The sequence below is a fragment of the Ahaetulla prasina genome, chromosome 2 (genome assembly GCF_028640845.1).
Source record: "Ahaetulla prasina isolate Xishuangbanna chromosome 2, ASM2864084v1, whole genome shotgun sequence".
NCBI classification, from domain to species: Eukaryota; Metazoa; Chordata; class Lepidosauria; order Squamata; family Colubridae; genus Ahaetulla; species Ahaetulla prasina.
In genome coordinates this window covers 275,290,766-275,312,802 of record NC_080540.1, presented here as the reverse complement: position 1 = coordinate 275,312,802, position 22,037 = coordinate 275,290,766, and the positions used below count along the sequence as shown (strand labels likewise).

Here is a 22,037-nt window from a genome sequence, read left to right as displayed (position 1 = left end):
TCCGGTGTGCAGTGCTCTATAGCGTCGTTTTGAGGGTAGGAGTTGAAACAGTTTATGTCCAGGATGCGAGGGATCTGTAAATATTTTCACGGCCCTCTTCTTGATTCGTGAAGTATACAGGTCCTCAATGGAAGGCAGGTTGGTAGCAATTATTTTTTCTGCGGTTCTAATTATCCTCTGAAGTCTGTCTTTCTTGTTGGGTTGCAGAACCGAACCAGACAGTTATAGAGTCAAATGACAGATTCTTTATAATTCCTCTGTAGAACTGAATCAGCAGCTCCTTGGGCAGTTTGAGCTTACTGAGTTGGCGCAGAAAGAACAGTCTTTGTTGTCCTTTTTTGATGATGTTTTTGATGTTAGCTGTCCATTTTAGATCTTGCGATATGATAGAACCTAGAAATTTAAAGATTTCTACTGTTGGTACTGTGTTGTCTAGTATTGTGAAAGGTGGATGTATGGAAGGGTTTCTCCTAAAGTCTACCACCATTTCTACGGTTTTGAGTGTGTTCAGTTCCAGATTGTTTTGGTTGTACCACAAGGCTAGTCGTTCGACCTCTCGTCTATATGCGGATTCATCATTGTCTCGAATGAGACCAATCACTGTTGTGTCATCTGCGAACTTCAGTAGTTTAACAGGGGATCGTTAAGCTACTGAAGTTCGCAGATGACACAACAGTGATTGATCTCATTCGAGACAATGACGAATACACATATAGACGAGAGGTCGAATGACTAGCCTTAAAACATAGTGTCCATAATTGGATAGACCGTCCTGTAATTCTAATACCCAGAATTTATGAGTGTTTCTAGTTCTCTTACCAGTATTAGTATGATGGCTTCCAGCTCCCATTCCTAGGAAAACACACTGCTTTTTAATAGTTACTTCCATTTGCTGGATTGTTCAGTTACAGTTATAGGAAAATCAAAAATAATCAAACCTGATTTTCCTGTCTAGGTGCCTCTACTGAATAATTGCTAAAATAACAGCCTATGGAATGATGTACCCAGATGTAGGTGTAGGTATAACTTGATGGCCAGTCAAGTTTTCATCCATTAAGATGAACATTGATTAGAAAATACTGTAAACTAGAATATATTACTTGAAGAAAAAGATGAAGTCAAAAAGCAAGGCACATATTAGTATTGTTATTCAAATTACTGGCAGATTTTCACCATACTTTATTTCCTCAAAATTTAGGTTGCTTTCCACAGGTTCCTCTTTGCCAGACTCTGGTGATTCCTGTACTCCATTGCTTGCTATGGATTTTCATTTGGGATTGGATTAGGTGTCTTTGGACCATCAGGTATAGTTCAAAACAGCCCCTTTATTATCTGAGGGTGACGTTTTGGGGAACAGAAGCAATTTATTTTATCATTTTCTTCTGTGATTTGGGGACTCTCCAGATCCCTAGCATTCTCTCTATTCCTTTATTCCCACAGAGCATGTATTAAGGTTTTCAGCATAGGAAGGAGAAAGTTCAGAAATAATAAACCCTCTCAGCAAATGCAGTATAAAATTGCAAAGGCTGACTGCAGTATATGGTATTATTTCAGGTTTGTGACATTCCAACTATTTTTGCAAATTATCTTGCCCTAGAATCATTTCAATATTTAGCTGAAAGTGGTAAGCATTCTGTGGTAAGCATTCTGTTTAAACAATGCCTATAGATAGTTTGATCTTTAAGCATCTTTTCATAGGCACTATTGCAACAGCTTCAGCATTCATTTTTGAAAATGTTCTTTGGGGAATATTTCATTCATTATTACTACAAAAGTCTTATGCTTGCCAAAAGTAAAAAAAACCCACCATATTTCTTCATAAAGATGTGATTAGAATAACAAGAAGTCTAGGCTTGGAGTTAAATGTAGAATTGACCATATTGTAAGAGATATTTCTTAGATAAAAGCATCTAAATGTGTGAAAGTATCATTAAGATAAAGGTAAAGGTTCCCCTTGCACATATGTGCTAGTCGTTCCCAACTCTAGTGGGCGGTGCTCATCTCTGTTTCAAAGCCAACGAGCCAGCGCTGTCCGAAAGCATCTCGGTGTCATGTGGCCAGCATGACTAAATGCCAAAGGCGCACAGAGCAATGTTACCTTCCCACCAAAAGTGGTCCCTATTTTTCTACTTGCATTTTTTATGTGTTTTTGAACTGCTAAATTGGCAAAAGTTGGGACAAGTAATGGGAGCTCACCCTGTTATGCGGCACTAGGGATTCAAACTGCTGAACTGCTGACCTTTCGATTGACAAGCTCAGCATCTTAGCCACTGAGCCACCGCATCCCTTTTGAAAGTATTATTAGAAACCCCATTATTGGAAGAAAACGGAAATAGGCTTGCTACGTATTTAAGACTCATATTTTTCTCAGAAACGATTTAGTGACTAGCATAGTTACTTAATCAAAGCCACATATAGAGTTTTCTGTAAATTGTTGTTCATATGCAAACACTTGGTAGAATCTTATAAGATCTTTTCCAAGTCACATAGTATAAGTCATTTAGCAGAATGTTTTGCTCAGTATAAGAATCAGCCAAATCGCTCTCCACAAATAACTATCCAGCCTTCATCTGAAAATTTCCAGTGAAGGTGAGTCAATTAAGCTTTCTGAGCTGATTGTTGTACTATTTAACAGCTACTGCCATTAAGAAATTCCTCCTAGTTACTAGTATTTAGCCTGAATTCATTCTTTTAATTTCAATTTCTTAGTTCTAGTCCTACGCTCACCTTCAATAGACAGCTGATTCTTCACCCTGTTCTTTGTGACAGCTTTTTAGATATTTGTAGACAGCTACTGTATTGTTCCTTAGTCTTCTCTTTGGCAGGTTAGGCATGTCTAGCCACCCAACACCTCTCTTACAAACATTTCCAGCTTTTCCATTTATATATTTAAAATTTTGCATAAACCCGTTTAAAAAAAGCCTCAAAGTAATTAAAATATTTAGTCAATACTTTTTAGTCTTATTTTACTCAATTCTTCAAACATAAAGCATACTAGCTGGAGAATTCTGGAAGTTAAAGTCTTACATCTTAATGTTGCTAAGGTTTAGAGTAGACACATAGGTCTAACTCTAACCTGTACAAAGTATAGTGGTATTTATTTCTTCTTTTGATCTGGATGCAGTGATTTGCTTAATGGGCACCATGCTTATATTGGCAGCCCATTGGTGGTCCACTAATACATCAGGGCTTTCTTTTATACATTGTCAACAAGCCATAACTTCCAAATTTTAACCCTGCAAGTGTAATAAGCAACCTTTCCATCCTCTAGGTCAGGGGTGTCAAACTTGTGTTGTCATGTTGCCACATGACGTATTGTGATTTTTTTTTCTTCGCTGAACAGGGTAGGCAGCGCATGACGCATCCAGCCTTCAGGCCATGAGTTTCATACCCCTGCTCTAGGTCATTTATAAGGATGTGGTATAGCACTGGCAGTGGTGGGTATCCTACTTGATATTTCCTCCCAGGAATTGATGCAGCTCATTTACGAAGAAAGTATGGAAGCCATTGTTTAAGTAGTTGTAGGTTTACTGAAATACAATACTGCTGTTTATAGTTTAAAATCCATTTTCTTAATTTTTATTTGCCCTTTTTGCATGACATAAAAGAACTAAGCTGCTCTATCTAGTCCTTAATACATGAACTTATTGAGGCGCTATACACATGCTGTTATTTCTGTCTCGTAAGAGAAAATAGTTGGGTTTTTTCTGTAACATTTTTTCCTAGGGGTTTCTCGCCATTTTTGACCCTTGTAGAACAACTGAATTATTTTTTAACCTCATGACAATGTTGAGTCTTATAGTGGGGTAAAAAAGTATTTAGTCAACCAGCAGCTGTGCAAGTTCTCCCACTGAAAAAGATGAGAGGGGCCTGTAATTGTTATCATAGGTATACCTCAACTAGGAGAGACAACATGAGAAAATACATCCAGAAAATCACATTGTCTGATTTGTAACGAATTTATTTGCAAAATATGGTGGAAAATAAGTATTTGGTCAATATCAAAAGTTCATCTCAATACTTTATTATATATCCTTTATTGGCAATTACAGAGGTCAAACGTTTTCTGTACGTCTTCACAAGGTTTTCACACACTGTTGCTGGTATGTTGGCCCATTCCTCCATGCAGATCTCCTCTAGAGCAGTGATGTTTTGGGGCTGTCACTGGGCAACACGGACTTTCAACTCCCTCCAAAGGTTTTCTATGGGGTTGAGATCTGGTGACTGGCTAGGCCACTCCAGGACCTTGAAATGCTTCTTATGGAGCCACTCGGTGTGCCCAGGCGGTGTGTTTAGGATCATTGTCATGCTGAAAGACCCAGCCAGGTTTCATCTTCAATGCCCTTGCTGATGGAAGGAGGTTTGCACTCAAAATCTCACGATACATGGCCCCATTCATTCTTTCCTTTACACGGATCAGTCGTCCTGGTCCCTTTGCAGAGAAACAGCCCCACAGCATGATGTTGCCACCCCCATGCTTCACAGTAGGTATGGTGTTCTTTGGATGCAACTCAGCATTCTCTCTCCTCCAAACACGACGAGTTGAGTTTCTACCAAACAGTTCTACTTTGGTTTCATCTGACCATATGACATTCTCCCAATCCTCTTCTGCATCATCCAAATGCTCTCTAGCAAACTTCAGACGGGCCCGGACATGTACTGGCTTAAGCAGGGGGACATGTCTGGCACTGCAGGATCTGAGTCCCTGGCGGTGTAGTGTGTTACTGATGGTAGCCTTTGTTACGTTGGTCCCAGCTCTCTGCAGGTCATTCACTAGATCCCCCTGTGTGGTTCTGGGATATTTGCTCACCGTTCTTGTGATCATTTTGACCCCATGGGGTGAGATCTTGCATGGAGCTCCAGATAGAGGGAGATTATGAGTGGTCTTGTATGTCTTCCATTTTCTAATTATTCCTCCCACAGTTGATTTCTTCACACCAAGCTGCTTGCCTGTTGCAGATTCCCAGCCTGGTGCAGGTCTACAATTTTGTTTCTGGTGTCCTTCAACAGCTCTTTGGTCTTCACCATAGTGGAGTTTGGAGTGTGACTGTTTGAGGTTGTGGACAGGTGTCTTTTATACTGATAACAAGTTCAAACAGGTACCATTAATACAGGTAATGAGTGGAGAACAGAGGAGCCTCTTAAAGTAGAAGTTACAGGTCTGTGAGAGCCAGAAATCTTGCTTGTTTGTTGGTGACCAAATACTTATTTTCCACCATAATTTGCAAATAAATTCGTTACAAATCAGACAATGTGATTTTCTGGATGTGTTTTCTCATGTTATCTTTCCTAGTTGAGGTATACCTATGATGACAATTACAGGCCTCTCTCATCTTTTTCAGTGGGAGAACTTGCACAATTGGTGGCTGACTAAATACTTTTTTACCCCACTGTATGTCCAATAAAAGATGGTGAAGAATATATTTATCAGAAGATGTTTATCCATTTTAAAACCATATTTATAGAAAGTATTAGTATAAATCATTGCTGTTTTTATTATTTCATGTAATAATATATTAATGGTATCATTAACAGAAGCAGGTATTGGTTGGTCTTGTTTTAATTCTTTTACGGTGTATGAATTTAAGTCTCATTTTAGAGCCTTTTTGTTACTGAATATTTTTGATCACAATTCAGTTGTGAGCAGTAACTGGATAGAAAACTGAAGTTACAAAATGTATGGTTGTATTTGCATGGGAAAATGCTTGTGTCTTGGCCTCTAAAAGTTGTTTTATAAATTTATACTGAATTAGAAGCATGACCAGACAAAATAGTCAAGGTTTGTTTTTTAAAAGTTGAATCTTAATATGAAATTGGATAAATTTGTATGTATTTAATAGATTGATGTATTTTTCTCTTTTGAAAAAAATATGCATTTAAGAGAAATAATTTAGGCTAAAGTTTTATGAGATCTTAGTGTTGAATAGTTGATTTTCTTATTTCTATTTTCTATGGGGTAGTCTTCCCCCATCCCCACCCCCACCCCATTGTTTTGATCTCTGTTAAATCTTTTAGTGTAGGGCAGGGTGGTATACCTACCACCCACTTTTGTATCTCTGTTAGTAGTAAAATTTTCTAACCACACACCGGTGTTCCACAGTAATGTGCCGTGTATCATCGTCTGCGCATGCCTCTCGCGCATCATGGATTGGGTTGTGGGGGTGCCGGCTACTAGCTCTGCTTGTCTGTTACAGCTGGGTGGTATGGGGGAGATGCGCGAGCTATTCTGGGACGAGGCTCTTTTGTTTGTGGTCACACTATAGCGCCATTTAGTTTCACTTACGTAACGTGAACTAAACTTATGCGCGGGCAATACAAATGTTATATTTTCATAAATTTAAATTGTCACGGGGAATTTTATGAAAACCTAATGAAAATGAAGTTTTTAAATAATTCTATGAAAATTTTTTAAAAAGTCAAATTAAAAAAAGGAAAGTGCTTCAATATTGGACAGAACTCCTACCATTCACCATGAAAGCTGGAATGCCCACTAGTGGGTGGTAGGGACCAGATTGACTACCACTGGTGTAGTTTTTAAAAATAATGGTAATAAATGTGCAGAAAATCTGCCCTATTACAGAAAGCTTTACACACACACACAGTATATCTGTTCCAGTTTTTTTCTTGCTGAAGTTTTGAGCTGTCAAACTTGTGGTTACTTTTTTCCCAGACTTGAGGGTTGGAGGCATCTGTTTAGTGTTTCCATAATTATTCTGTCTGGCCTGAAAATTGGTTGCTGTCTTGCCAACTTCAGCCTTTACAGGGATCCATGGACTAGATTGTGAAGATGAAAAAAACTTATCCTATAAGGAAGGTAGTGGCAAGCTACTTCCCTATTGCTGCCAAGAAAACTAAATGGGTCTATGCCATATTGTTATCAGGAGTCAAGGTAGACTTCATGGAGTTTTTCCCCTTTTATCACATAGACTTTTATATCAGAGATAGTCTCAATGAAAAGTTACTTCCTAGTTTGATAATTTCTTAAAAATTCTTCTGTCTACCAAAAAGCAACATAAAAGCATGATTATCAACATTTATATTGTAATGAATCTCTGATTTAAAAGAAGTTTGTCTTGGCATCCATATGGAACATACAAATAGCAGATCTACACTGATGATGTGGTGCTGCTTGTCTGGTTTTGCTTCAATTATCTTGATGTTTATGAGATTCATTTCCATATAGAAATATTAATTTCTGCATTTGTGATAAATTCCATTGAGTTGCTCTGTATAAACAGATGTACCCAAAATTATGGAATCTGTTTCAGTTCCTTGTACTGTGTGGATTGTTGAGGGCCAAAAATATTCCTCTCCCATCTAATGTCTCCATTTTTTAAACTGATAATTTTAAACTCAAAAAACATTGTCGATATTGGGAGAGGAAATTTCCAATGTATAGGGCTGTTGAAAATTCTGAAAATTATTATTTTTATTTAGCGTCTTTTATGAATAGTTATTTTCTTAATATGTATATACTAAAAAACCTAATAAAATAATATTGTATTAAAGCAGAGTTCCCCAACCTTTTTGGTTTTGCACTGGCCTGTTTGCACAAGTAGGGATACGCACGTGCACTCCTGCCACTTCCACAGGCTGGTTCCAAATGGCTCAATGCCTGGAGATGGGCTGTGGCCCAGGAGTTGAGGACCCCTGTATTACAGAGATCAGATAGGATACTTAGCTTTTCTGACAACAGAACATACTATTTAATTCTTGGGGGGGGGGAGGAAATGCAAGTTATTCTAAAATAATCTACTTTATGATTTTATTGATATTTGTCTTTTTATGTACATATGCTTCTTTGAATCTCAAGAGTAGGTCACTTCACTCAGTTTTAACTTAGTCTTCTTGCTTCTATAGTTATGTTATTGGCAGGAGATAATTTAAATCTAAATAATGATAGACTTTATCTAGCAACTGAATTAAGTTCATTCACCAAGAAGAAAAATATGTTTTGTTTTCAGCAGTTATTTTGAATGAGTTTGTTAACAGAGAAACAAAGAAATGGATTCAAACCGAGGAAATGAGCCTGGATTCCTTACACTTCTCCAGATGAATCTGTAAACATGTACAAAGAAGAAAAAAATTCCCAAAAGAAAAACAACTGTTTATCTGATAAATGAGAAATCAGAGCTTGCTTTGGCTTTGTGTATTGTGTTATTTAGAAAAGAATTAGGTATGATTGATTGGTATCTGAAATAAAAGACAATACAAACAATAGAGGTGTTTTTTTTTTTTTTTGAGGAATCGTAGTTCTTAATAGTGTTTTCTTTTGGTGAGTGTATATCCTATAGAGCAGGGGTATCAAACTCATGGCCTGCAGGCCAGATGTGTCATGCGCTGGCCACGCCCATCCCTGGTTTAACAAAGGGAAAAAGTTGCGATATGTCATGTGACGACGTGACACTGCGAGTTTGACACTCCTGCTATAGAGGTAAATATTGAGTGCTTCTTGTTAGCCATTTCATGGGGTAAAATAATTTAATTAATGTTCATGAAAAAAATGGTCTGCAGTTGGTAAATTCATTGGAGAACCAATTTTACTATCTGGCCAAATACTGTATGAGTATGTAAATACACAATTCTACTTTTTAAGTAGTTTTTAAAGAAAAATATTTTTATTTTTAAATATCAGTTTCTTTTATGTACTTTAATAGATTTTTAAATGTTGATTATTAATTACTCATGGCAAGCAATCCCTGTCTTTCAAGAAGTAGGCAAGCAAGTTTTTGTAAATTGAATGGTGATGGAAATTGTTATTTTCCCATATTTTTTTTCAAGCATTAGGACTGTTTGAAAATAATTCAGAAGTGTTCCTGAATGTGTGTACATAGCATCTCTTTAAGACAGCTGCAATTTTCCAGCATCCATGTGACTCAGAAAAAAGATCTGTCTGCTTTAATGAGTTGACTCACTAGAGCTGCTATGTCTGGAAATAAAATTTTGGACACTTTAAAGAGGTGCTGTGCTCGTTTTTCCATTCATTCTGAAGTACCTTTTTTGAATTTTTTGAAACATGTTCAACCTTGTTCTTTCTCAGCACAATACTGTATATGTAGAATAGTTTATAAGCTTTATTGGCTGATTTGCAAATATATTCTTGTAGATTGTAACTAAGTTATTCTTATAGATTGTAACAAAACATAATGTAAGGACAAGGAAATTGTATACTTAGCCAATGTTTAAATTTATGACTTAAAAAATGCCAGTTCCTGAAGATGGCTGCAATTTGTGTTTGTTTGTTTGTTTGTTTGTTTACATTTATATCCCGCCCTTCTCCGAAGACTCAGGGCGGCTTACAGTGTGTAAGGCAATAGTCTCATTCTATTTGTATATTTACAAAGTCAACTTATTGCCCCCCCCAACAATCTGGGTCCTCATTTTACCTACCTTATAAAGGATGGAAGGCTGAGTCAACCTTGGACCTGGTGGGACTAGAACCTGCAGTAATTGCAGGCAGCTGTGTTTTAATAACAGGCTTCTTACAACCTGAGCCACACGCGGCCCATTAATTATGAAAAACCTCAAGCTGTGATTCCTTGACAATTAAACAGTATTATTCTCTTTTCCTTTATATTATTGACAGGCCCTTGATGTTTCATTGTTATGAAAGCTAATTATCTAATATCATGGATTAGCCATTGACAAATGCCAGCACACCATATATAAGCATATATAAGTATATAAGGGCTGTAATAACTCAGGCTGTTAGAAGCCTGTTATTAGAACACAGCAGCCTGCAATTACTGCAGGTTCAAGCCCGGCCCGAGGTTGACTCAGCCTTCCATCCTTTATAAGGTAGGTAAAATGAGGACCCAGATTGTTGTGGGGGCAATAAGTTGACTTTGTAAAATATACAAATAGAATGAGACTATTGCCTTATACACTGTAAGCCGCCCTGAGTCTTCGGAGAAGGGCGGGATATAAATGTAAATAAATAAAAAAAAACCTCAAGAAATAACTGAAACAATGTGAACTGAAACCATGACCCTCAACCCACAAAAATGCTGACAACCATCACCAACCAAATACATCTTCATTACATACCTCACCCATTTTTATGAACTTCTGTCTAAATCTGTAACTCGTTATTAATCAACAGAAATCCAATAAAAGTTATCAAAATACCTAACATAAATATATAGCCCCATTTTCTATTTAAAATCAAATCCAAATACCTCTCTTTAATAATGAAAATCTGATCTTAATTAAGAATTAAACATTACAGAAATTTGAAACCATTAAGCATTACCAAAGATAATTTCTTATTTATATATCAGGAGTAATATATAATACAAACCAACCCATTACACTCAATCAAACATTTCCAAAAAGAAAAGTATCCAATCTAAATGACTATTAAACAATACCAGAGATAGCAATCTGTTATTTAACCATAATCCAACTAACCAATTTTGCTTTTTTTTGTCTTTAAACATAAAGTACATATTGAATCTCTTATAGTCTGATTTAAAATAAGTAGTCCACATTGCTCTTTAGTTATCTTATTTTTTTATGTATCTCTCTTGATTTTTAAATAGTATATCAGTTCCATTTGTAAATCCAATAATTTCCTTCTTTTAGGTTATAGTTTTGGAATCCTTCATGATTTCCTTTTCGTTTTGATTCAGAGAAACTTGATTCTGTTCAGTAGTTTTGCTTACAGTACAGGATTAAGTAGATTACACAGTTCTTGAGTCTAGAAGGCTGTTAAGTTTTCTTAGCGTAGCCATTATCCAGTGATCAACCTTCAAAGCCTTCTTATCAGTAGCTTATAAACACAAATTCTTTCCTGTAGGAGAGGATATTTTACTTAATTTCCATGTCCTTAAATAAATTTCATCCAAATTCTTAATGTTTTAAAAACTTTTCAGAAACAACACTATAGTCGCCCTTCTGCTGTACAGTACAAGAAATAAAAGTTTACCAAGCTTTTTAAGCAGATTAAAGAGGGCCTCACTCAGCAAATGCATAAGTAGCATTTTTGAAGGCTTTTAAATTTTGAAGAAGTCATAAGAAAATTAAAACCCAAGGTGATTATAAATATGAGACTTTGTTGAATTTTAAAATGGCCACATTAATGGCTCAGTATGATGAAACCCATGACTCCCAAGTGATCACAAGCGGCTACAAAAATATCCCAAGTCTATCACAAGTGGCTCCAAAAATATCACTTTCTGCTATTGAGTTCACGAAAAACTCCGAATTGACCGGAATACACAATGGTGATCTCCAGATCTCTTTAATTCAGAGATAATTATCTGGATTCTACATCCAGCTGCCTTTTGACTGCACTGTCTGCCAAAAACATGAAGTGTCAGTTCATCTGGTCACTGGAAGTATTTTCCCTAGTAGAGCTCATTGATGAACACCAACTAGCAGTCAGAAGACATGATGAAAACTCTTTAATCTCACAAACCATGACTTAACCATTATTTCAACAGGGAAATGGTGAGCATCCTGGACAAATCAGCTATCCATAGACACATAGAAATAAATACATTTATACACTTCAGTGAGAACTAACAAGCTAAAAAAGGAAACAGAAAGTCCAGAACATATAGTTTCTAGCAGCCTACAGCCAGAAAAGCACAGAAACTATTCAAACAGAAAACTACCCTAGTCAAGGAACTACCAAGGAGAACACTATATGTAAACAAGGTGCACTCACACCGAAGATGTTATGGTACTAATAAAATGTCTACGTCCAAACAGCCAAGCTCAGAAAGCACCAAGATTCAAAAGAAAATATTTTCAGAGAAAATATATGGAAGGAGGACTTGTGAGAAGGGTTTTTATGCTGCATAATTTATTTTATTTATTTATTTATTTATTTATTTATTTATTTATTTATTTATTTATTTATTTATTTATTTATTTATTTATTTTGTCACAACAATATATGTAGGTATCATACAAAAAGATTATATAGTATATAAACACATATATGAGTAAATATAAGGAGGTATAAGCATATATATAGGAAGAAGAAAAGAAAAACAATAGGACAGGAACGGTAGGCACGTTTGTGCGCTTATGCACGCCCTTTATGGTCCTCTTAGGAATGGGGTGAGGTCAATAGTAGAAAGTTTTTGGATAAAACTTTTAGGATTATGGGAAGAGACCACAGAGTCAGGTAAGGTATTCCAAGCACTGATGATTCTGTTACAGAAGTCATACTTTCTGCAATCTAGATTAAAGCGGTTGACGTTAAGTTTAAATCTATTAGTTGCTCTAGTATTATTGCAATTAAAGCTGAAGTAATCTTTAACAGGAAGGACATTACAATAGATGATTCTGTGAGTTAAGCTTGGGTCTTGTCGAAGGCGACGGAGTTCCAAGTTTTCTAAGCCTAGGATTTCAAGTCTGGTGGGATAGGGTATTTTATTGTTTTCAGAGGAATGGAGAACTCTTCTTGTAAAATATTTCTGGACACGTTCGATTATATTGATGTCAGAGATGTGGTGAGGGTTCCAAACAGGTGAGCTGTATTCTAGAATTGGTCTAGCAAATGTTTTATATGCTCTGGTTAGTAGTGTGGTGTTTCTCATTGTCGGGGGAAACGGCGGTCAGATTGGGGGAAAATCCTCTGGCTTGCCGTAGGACCGAGTCTGCAAAAACTTTTAGTAGCTCCGCCTCCTGTAGCCTTCCAGCTTTTCGACTCGGTCCTTGCCAGGACCAACAGTGTCGTTGCTGTCCCCTTCTACCTATGACTAGTTTTTGCCTAAATTTAAAGCGAAAGAGTGCCTGCTTATTTTTCCCAGCGTGTCGAGCGGTTTAACAAGCTCCGCTGAGGATCGGCTTGCAAGCCCTTTTCAGAGGCAAGCCGGCTATCCCTGGGCTAGCGGAGGCAGGCTTACCCCGCCACGCTCCCAGAGGGCTCGCCATCGCTCAATCTAAGCGAGCAGGCAGCAGTTCTTGCCCAGGCAGCTGTTCTTGATCTTTCAAGCACAGGATTATCGCGTTAGCAGCCTTCGGGCGAGCGATTAAGAGATCGTTATCTCTGGCGCTTTCAGCACTTCACAGGGAGTATCGGAGCGGTTCTTAAAAGCAGCCGATTGCGCCTCTGCTGTATTTGCGCGCCAAAATAGATCGCGTTTTTGCAGCCGCTGAGGCGAGCGATCTGACTGAGACATACTTTTTTTACTGCGGCTGTCGGCTCAACGAAGCAGAATCATTTGAAGCGGAATCAGCTGAGATTGCAGAGGCAATTGGAGGTCGTGAGTAAAGCATTTTTAATAAAAATTGTTACCTTATCCATAGAAGTTTAATTTTGGCGGGAAAGCACCAAAATGGCGGAAGAAATTTCTCTTAGGGGCCCTAATGACAAGGATCGCAGCCGCCATCTTAGCGATCCAGGAGAGGGCACATCAGAGGCTTCCCTCACAATACTATCATCCAGTAAGAATAAGCCTCCCAAATCTAATTCCCGGGCAGAAGAACGCCGACACAAGGCCTTGGAAAAAGTTATTTCCAAATCTTTGAAGAAGGCTGACAAAACTAAGAGGCCCAGTTCTGAGGCAATTACTCCTTCGGATAATTCCAATACAATCTCTACACCCGCAAACCTTCCAGTTGCAGGAGCCTGGTCACCTGACCGCTCTAGATCCACGGCCTTTACCCCTCCATTTGAAGTGGGCACCCTATTTCATAACCAGTTGGAGGTGTCATCTTTATTTCCTGTGCCCTCCAATTCTGATCAACAGCCACTCAGGCAGTTGACTCCAGCTGCTCCCATGCCTCAAAATTTTGCAGAACAAGCAGGACCAGCAACCCTCTGTCAGATGATAACATCTTCATCTCTGCCATGTACTGGTTTTTCTGCTCCCACTAACGCGTTACCAATTCTGCCACAACCTGCACTACCCAATAACAATCAATTACCACAACAACCTATTATTCAATTGCCAGATTCTTTCGGCATGTATATATCAGAGGCTATTAAACAGGGTATGGCTCAATGCCTTCATCAGAGTTCTGGATTTAATCAACCAGAAAGTCAGCCACGTAAACGTGCGTCTCCCATATCAGATCTGCCTGGACAATCGCATAATCGAGATCAGGCACAAGAACACTCCCCGGATTCCGTCAGCCAGGGTTCCTTTTCGGATGAAGAGGAAGGTGAATTGGCCCTCTCAGACGATGAGGGCTTGGCCCCAGACCAGCCCTCCTTCGTGGGATTGTTTAAACCGCATCTGTTTCGATCCTTGCTGTACAAAGCACAAACTTCCACAGGTTTAGGAATCTCAACACCAGCCCAATCGTCCCAGGACCCTTCGGGACATTTGTTTGCTCAACCAGCTGTAGTGTCGGAGGTCATCCCAGCCCCAAAACTTTTTCTGGATGTAGTCGAACACCAATTACAGTCTCCTGGTTCCGGTTCCAATCCGAGTTCGGCGGACAAGAGGTTCTACAATGGAGCTCGAGCTAGATAAGCTATTGCAAGTCCCATCAGTAGACGCTCCCGTGGTGGCTCTTATAACCACTGCTCACTTAGCAGGACAGGCGGATGAATCCCTTCGCCCAGAAGAGAAGCGCGCGGCCCGTACGATTGTGAATTGTCATCAATCTTCTGCCTGGGCTATCAGAGCTTCCACGTCAGCCTCTTTCTTTAGCAGATCTGCTCTCCTATGGATCAAGCAGCTGCAGAGCAGAATCCCTTCATCAGATCTCAGATCACACCAGGATATAAACAAAATAGTAGCCGCTTTAGAGTTTTCGGCAGATGCCTCACTTAACGCTGTTAAATTTTCAGCCAAAGCCATGGGTTCTGCTATCTCTTCTCGGCGACTTCTTTGGCTCAGGCACTGGCAGGCTGACAACAAGAGCAAATGGCGACTTGCATCTTCTCCTTCTCAGGGACCAATCTCTTTGGGTCCTCTCTGGATCCTATAGTAATAGAAACTAAGGATAAACGGAAGATACTGCCTTCATTATCAAGAAGAGGAGAGGTCCGTCAGCAGCCGTATTTTCGTTCCCAGTCATTTCGTCCATCCGACTCGGGAAGTTTTCTCCCCCGGTCTCAACGTTTCACTCCACCCAGAGGACCCCAACCTCGAGACGGGCAGGTTAGGCAGGGGTCTAGATATGCCAACAAGAAGCCCTTTCGAGGTGGGAGGGGGAGGGGATTCAGACGTTCAAAATGAGATCCATTTGGACTTCCCCATTGGAGCCAGGCTTAAATATTTCTCGGCTCAATGGGAGGCCTCTACTTCTGACAAGTGGGTCAGAAACTCGATAAGATATGGTCTGTCCCTGGAATTTCTATCCCACCCCCCAAACACCTTTTTAAGTTGCCCCGTGTCTCGCAATCCGGTTACCAGGTCTCTAGTGTCTGAGGCCATCAATCACTTGATTTCCATACGAGCCATCCAACCTGTACCATCTGAGCAAAGGGGTCAAGGTTTTATTCTCGCCTATTTGTGGTCAGTAAGTCTTCGGGGATGGAGGGCAATTCTTGACTTAAAGTCCTCAACCGTCACATAGTTTACCACAAATTCAAGATGCATTCACTTGGACCATATTGGAATGTATCCGTCCGGTGACCTGTTATCTTCCATTGACTTAACTGAGGCCTACCTACACATCCCTATCCTTCCTTCCCACGGAAATTCCTCCGGTTTTGTTACAAGGACATCACTATCAATACAGGGCTTTACCCTTTGGTTTATCATCAGCCCTCGGCATTTACAAAGATCTTATCAGCCCTCTTAGCCCACATTCGTTCCACACCCATTAGACTTCAAGCCTATCTTGATGACATCTTAATCATGTCATCTTCTTTATCATCTGCGGGAGTTGATGTATCTTCTACTATCCAGATCTTACAGGATCATGGGTTTTCCATCAATTGGAATAAAAGTCACCTTTCTCCCTCCACCGCATTGTTCATTTGGGGCAATTATTGACACAGAGGCGTCCATGGTTTTCTCTCAGAGGACAGGCGTAACAGCTTGTCCAACCTGGCTTCTCATTGCCAGTGGGCAGGCCCTATTCCCCTTATCCAATTGTCCCAATTGCTAGGAAAAATGGTCTCTACATACGACATCATACCATGGTCTCGTCTCCATAGCAGGCCCCTTCAATGGATGCTCCTTCCACATCAGCGTCACCACACCAGTTCTTCATGCAGGACGGTAACTCTTTCCAAGGAAGTTCGAGAGTCCTTGGAGTGGTGGACATCTCCAGCCATTCTCCGGGGGTCCTATTTCAGGGAACCTTCACGAATAACCATCACCACGGATGCCAGCCTCTCGGGCTGGGGAGCCCACCTGGACTCGCATCTGGCGCAGGGTCAATGGTCGGCATCCGAAGCTCGTCACAGCATCAATTTCCTGGAACTTCGAGCCATTTTCTTAGCACTCCAAGCATTCTCGACGCTCATCACCGGCCATCACGTCCTGATCTTAACGGACAATACTACAGCGAAGGCCCATATAAACCGCATGGGCGGAACACATTCTCTCTCTCTCCTCCAGGAGTCCTTCCGAATTGGTCTTTGGGCGGAGGCTCTCCTCTGCTCTTTGAAGGCCGAACATATTTCGGGAGTAAACAACATCACGGCCGACTCCCTGAGTCGGAATACCATAGATCAATCGGAATGGGCCCTCACAGCTTCGCTGTTCAACGACCTGTCATTTCGCTTCGGCCTCCCATTGGTAGACCTGTTCTCTTCAGTCTCCAACCATCAACTCCCACGTTTCTTTACGAGATTCCTGCCTCGGGAGCGGAGGCAGTGGATGCCCTACGCAGCCCTTGGCCTCAAGGTCTCCTGTATGCCTTCCCTCCCCTTCCTCTAATTCCCAGGGTAATCCAAGCTTCTGGAACAGAAGGCCGAGTTGGTTCTTGTCGCCCGTTTTGGCCCAGGAGACCATGGTTCGCCGATCTCCGGCACTTTTCGTGCAAGCCCCATGGAGGATTCCAGAACACAAAGTGGCTCTTCGTCAAGGCCCCGTTTTTCACCCGGACCCTCAGTGGCTTTGCCTAACCGTCTGGAGGTTGAGCGGAGCCTGCTAACAGAGGCTCGGGTACCTTCCCAGATTATTCCAGTCATTCAAGCTGCCCGCGGGACTCACATCACGTATTTATCAGGCCACTTGGCGGGCGTTTGCTTCATGGTGTGAAACACGGTCCATATCGGCTATTTCAGCATCTGTTATCCAAGTACTAGAATTTCTCCACGAGGGTTTCGATGCTGGGCTATCACCAAATACTTTGAGGCGGCAACTAGCGGCTATATCTTCGGTTCTTACTATGGATCAACACACTTTATCCAGGGAACCCCTCATCAGGGATTTCCTTGAGAGCCACTAATTTGAGACCTCCGTGGTTCACAGGTTCCTTCGTGGAATTTACACAAGGTTCTTTCCATTTTGACCAAGAGTCCTTTTGAGCCATTACGACAAGCATCCTTCGCTTCTTATCCTTCAAAGTTGCGTTCCTGGTGGCCATTACTTCAGCCGCAGGGTATCCGAACTCTCAGCACTCTCGATTAGAAAGGATCTATGTGTTTTTCACAAAGACAGAGTAGTTTTACGTTTGGATCCAACGTTCCTCACCAAGGTTAATACGGTTTTCCATCGATCTCAAGAACTGGTCCTACCTAACTTCTGCCCGAGTCCTCAACGGCCTCAAGAATTCATCTGGCATACCCTAGACGTACGACGCGCCTTGAAGATTTACATCAGCCGTACGGAATTAATTCGGAGAACTGAATCACTTTTCGTGTCATTCCAACCATCTTCCTTGGGGTTAAAGGTCACCAAATCCGTTTTATCCAGATGGATAAGAGCAACAATTATCAAGGCTTATGAAGGACATCCGGCTCAGATGCCTCGTGGCATATCAGCTCACTCAACCAGGAGCGCTGCTACCTCTGCGGCTTGGGCCACCCAAGCCTCAATCGATGAGATCTGTCGGGCGGCGGCATGGTCCAGCCCAACTGCCTTCGTACGACATTACCGACTTGATGCATACGCAGCTTCTGATGCGGCCTTTGGGCGACGAGTGCTTCAGGCAATTCACGACGTTTCGGCATGACTCATTCGGCCTCCTCCCACCCGTGTGGACTTCAAGCTTGGGTATGTCCCCAATCTGACCGCCGTTTCCCCCGACAATGAGAATGGGCGTTGGCTTACCTGAACGCCCCTTCTAGGAGAGGGGGAAACGGCGGTCAGTCCCTCCCTTATGCAGTCGGCCGACTGAGGATTGGGACCGTCGGGGTGGGGGACCACTAATTCTTTCTCATTTCAGCACGACACTCCAGTCTGCAGTCAACTCCTCGCCGAAAAGCTGGAAGGCTACAGGAGGCGGAGCTACTAAAAGTTTTTGCAGACTCGGTCCTACGGCAAGCCAGAGGATTTTCCCCCAATCTGACCGCCGTTTCCCCCTCTCCTAGAAGGGGCGTTCAGGTAAGCCAACGCCCATTTTGGAAAAGAAGCTACGCAAAATTAGGTTTACAACTCTTAGAGCTTTTTTTGCTATGTAGTTGCAGTGGGCTTTGGCACTTAGATCATTTGACATGAAAACTCCAAGGTCTTTAACGGGATGGGGGTCGTCTGTAAGGTAATGTCCATCTAGTATGTACTTAGTTTTTGGGTTCTTTTTTCCTATATGTAAGACTGAGCATTTGCTGGATGAAATTTGGAGCTGCCAATTTTTAGACCAAGCGGTTAGATGATCAAGGTCGTTTTGAATGATAGAAGTATTGTCTGTGGTGTTAAATAGTTTGACATCATCAGCAAAGAGAACACAATTACTTGAGATATGGTCACAAAGATCATTAATGTATAGTATAAAGAGTGTTGGTCCAAGGACGCTGCCTTGAGGAATGCCACTCTTGACAGGAACAGGATTTGATAAAGCATTGCCAATTTTGACCACTTGTTGTCTGTTAGACAGAAAAGCAGATATCCATTTGTGAAGGGTCCTGAGATGCCATAGGATATTAGTTTTAGGAGAAGTTTATCGTGTACTTTAGTTTCTACTATCAGCTTAGGGAGAAAAAGTCTCCCAGATAGAGCATAATGGCAAATAGAGGTCAGCTTGGTTTTTTCAGTTGGCTGAAGAAGGAATAGGTACATGAATCTTTCCCAAACTTCTATCATTACTCAGAGAAAATAGCCTGGGTATTAAGAGCCATTGTACTGCAATATGTTATGATTCTTTTTAAGAATCTTTTGATCATATTTTAAAACCTAATATACTTTTCTTCCAGGTCGAATACATGAAGCTATGGTAACATCTCTAAATGAGGATAATGAAAGTGTTACTGTAGAATGGATTGAAAATGGTGATACTAAAGGAAAAGAGGTATGGTCTTTTTAACCATCTAAATGTTATGAAAAATGAAATTCTTCAAACACAAATATAGTATCACATTGTAGAACTATTAAATAAAGTTGTATAATATGAATTGCATTCAATGAAAACTGTAACAATATGGTTCAATGGTATTTTGTATGCTTTTTAAAAATCAGTCTAAGAGAAGAAATAATTAAAATTTCATCACCAGCTGAATTTGCAAGAAATAGCTTGACCCAATACAGGTAGTCCTGTATTTCTGTTGCTAAGCAACTTGGCTTTTACTTGCCAGAAAATCGCAAAAGGATCATAAGATCCTATGATATTGCAACACTCATAAATATAAGTCAGTTGCCAAATGCCTGAATTTTGATCACGTGACCATGGAGATGTTGCAATGATCATAAGTTTTGAAAATGGTCATAAGTCACTCCTTCGAATGGTCACTAAATGAACTGTAAGTTGAGGACCACTTACCACTTATTAGCGTGTTTCCTTCAGACATGTATCTTTTTGATTATCTGAAATGTAGTTTCCTTTATTCAAGGAAAAGGACTTGGAACACAGTTGGGAAAAAATATAGTCCCCTGTATTATCAAGATAAATATTCATTTGTTTGAGTAGAAAGGCAGTATGTCAACTAAATAAAAAGGAAATAGAGCAGCTAGACGTATATCAAGCAATGATATATCTATGATGAGACTGCTGATCAAGAATATAGCAGAAGACAGCCGCGTTCCCTAAAATTTCAGAATTGAGCAAAAGAAGCATTTCCTTTTCTATATCAGTAGAGAATGTCAGTAACACATTGTGTCCTAATTTATTAGGTTCTGCTGTCTTTTTTAGACAAAATAAAAACCTTTATGCCTCATGATTAAAAATCTTTATTTTTTGGTAGCAATATTATATAGGGATTGTTTGCTGAGAACAGGCAAGTAAATACTTCAATGTATTTATTTCAAACTATTTTTTCTTTTAAAAGATTGACTTGGAGAGTATATTTTCGCTTAACCCAGACCTAGCTCCTGAAGAAGATGATCCTAGCCCAGAGACTCCTCCACCTCCCACACCTTCAGCAAAAGTAAACAAAATTGTGAAGGTTAGTAATGTATATAATATTTATTTAGTTGAAGTCACTGTACTTTATTGTGCTTCTTGGTTTATAATTATCTTTATTTTAGAATTGAAAATTTAACAATGTTTTGATTTTTTAAAAATAAATGTTAAAGACAACGAAATAAGATTTCTTTAACTCTGTTCTCTGTTCAGCAAATGTTCCTTTTAACTAGATCTGTGATGGCGAATTTATGGCACGCGTGCCAGAGGTGGCACGCAGAACCCTCTCTGCTAGCACATGCGCTGTCGTCCCAGCTCAGCTCTCCATGGCATTTCTTTCATGAGGTTCTGTTTCCCTGCAAACAACGAAACAGAAGCTCATGAAAGAGCTGCCATGCTGCCGGTGTTGGGATGCCCCACCTCCTGCCGGCCAGCTGGTCTTTGGGTCTCTGCTGCGCATGTGTGCGCACATGTCTGATCATGCATGCGCATGTTCACTCATGCATGTGCATGTTTGCTCACACGTGGGCACCTTTTAGTTTGGGCAAGCAGGCGCATGCAGTTTGGGCACTTGGTGTCTAAAAGATTCGCCATCACTGACCTAGATGCATAGATTAAAGACAGCTTGTGTGCGTGTGTGTGGATGAAGTGATCTGCAGAGAAAACTAATACAAATTTTATGTTAAACGTAAGAAAAACAGAGAAAAGGTAATAGAAAAATGAAAATGAAATAAGGAAAAAAAAATAAAAAGGAAATAGAAAACAAAATAATAAACAAGTGTATTCCAATCTTCTTAACAACAGTTATATATATTTTACACTTTATTTTCTCTAAGGTTATATCAAAGTATTTTTATTTCCATATATCTACCCTTTCTAATAATGAAATACATAGTCTGTTGTTAAATTTTCTTTTTTTCTTTCCTTTATTCCAATAATTAAATGTAGTTGATCTTTCTCTAAACAAACAAGCTACTTTTACCACCACTGCGTGTTTCATCATTTTCATTAATCATCCCCCTGGTATTTCAGAATTTTTCCATTTTTGTGCATATACTTCTCTCACAATAGTGAATATATATAAAAATAATCTTCCATGACTTTTTTTCTAGTTGTATGCCTGTGAATCCCAATAAAAAAGTTGTAGTTTCACTTTAAACTTTAAAAATGTTTTTTTCAGTATATGTATTTGAATCCAATTTTTTTACGTCCACCATGCACGATAAAATGTCCCTTCATGCTATTCACATTACCAATATAAATTTGAAGTACCTTTTTATATTTTAGGTAATTATTCTGAAGTCATTCACGACAGTACATTCTTTTATCAAAATTTTCTTTTAGATTATAATATAATGTGAATTTTAGTCATTATAACCAGCTGTTTTTCCACTGTTTCAACAGTATGTTATCTCCCAAATCATAATTTCCTCTATAGATTCTTTAAGATTTATTGTAACTCTTCTTTCATCTTTACAGATCTATCTTCTATTCTTACTCATTTTTAATATTTTTGAAATATTTCTGGGATAATTCCCTTTTTCTGAACAATCTTCTCCTTCCATCACCATGTGTTGTAACTTTTCTGGAGGTTGCCATTCTCTTATTTATAATCCAAAACTAAAAGTAAATCAGTTACAAAAATGAAGGACGACTGACTTCTCTCTCTTTTTTCTTGT

At 39.7% G+C, this 22,037-nt stretch overlaps 1 protein-coding gene across 7 annotated transcripts in view; it reads left to right on the top strand.

Annotated features, from left to right (window-relative positions):
• KIF2A (kinesin family member 2A) overlaps positions 1–22,037 on the top strand; it is a 70,390-nt gene that overhangs the window by 6,513 nt on the left and 41,840 nt on the right. For all 7 annotated transcript variants that reach the window (XM_058169685.1, XM_058169681.1, XM_058169683.1 and 4 more), the window contains 2 exons: positions 19,217–19,311; positions 20,285–20,401. In XM_058169685.1, the coding sequence (XP_058025668.1) occupies positions 19,217–19,311; positions 20,285–20,401 (212 nt within the window). The remainder of the gene's footprint in view (positions 1–19,216; positions 19,312–20,284; positions 20,402–22,037) is intronic.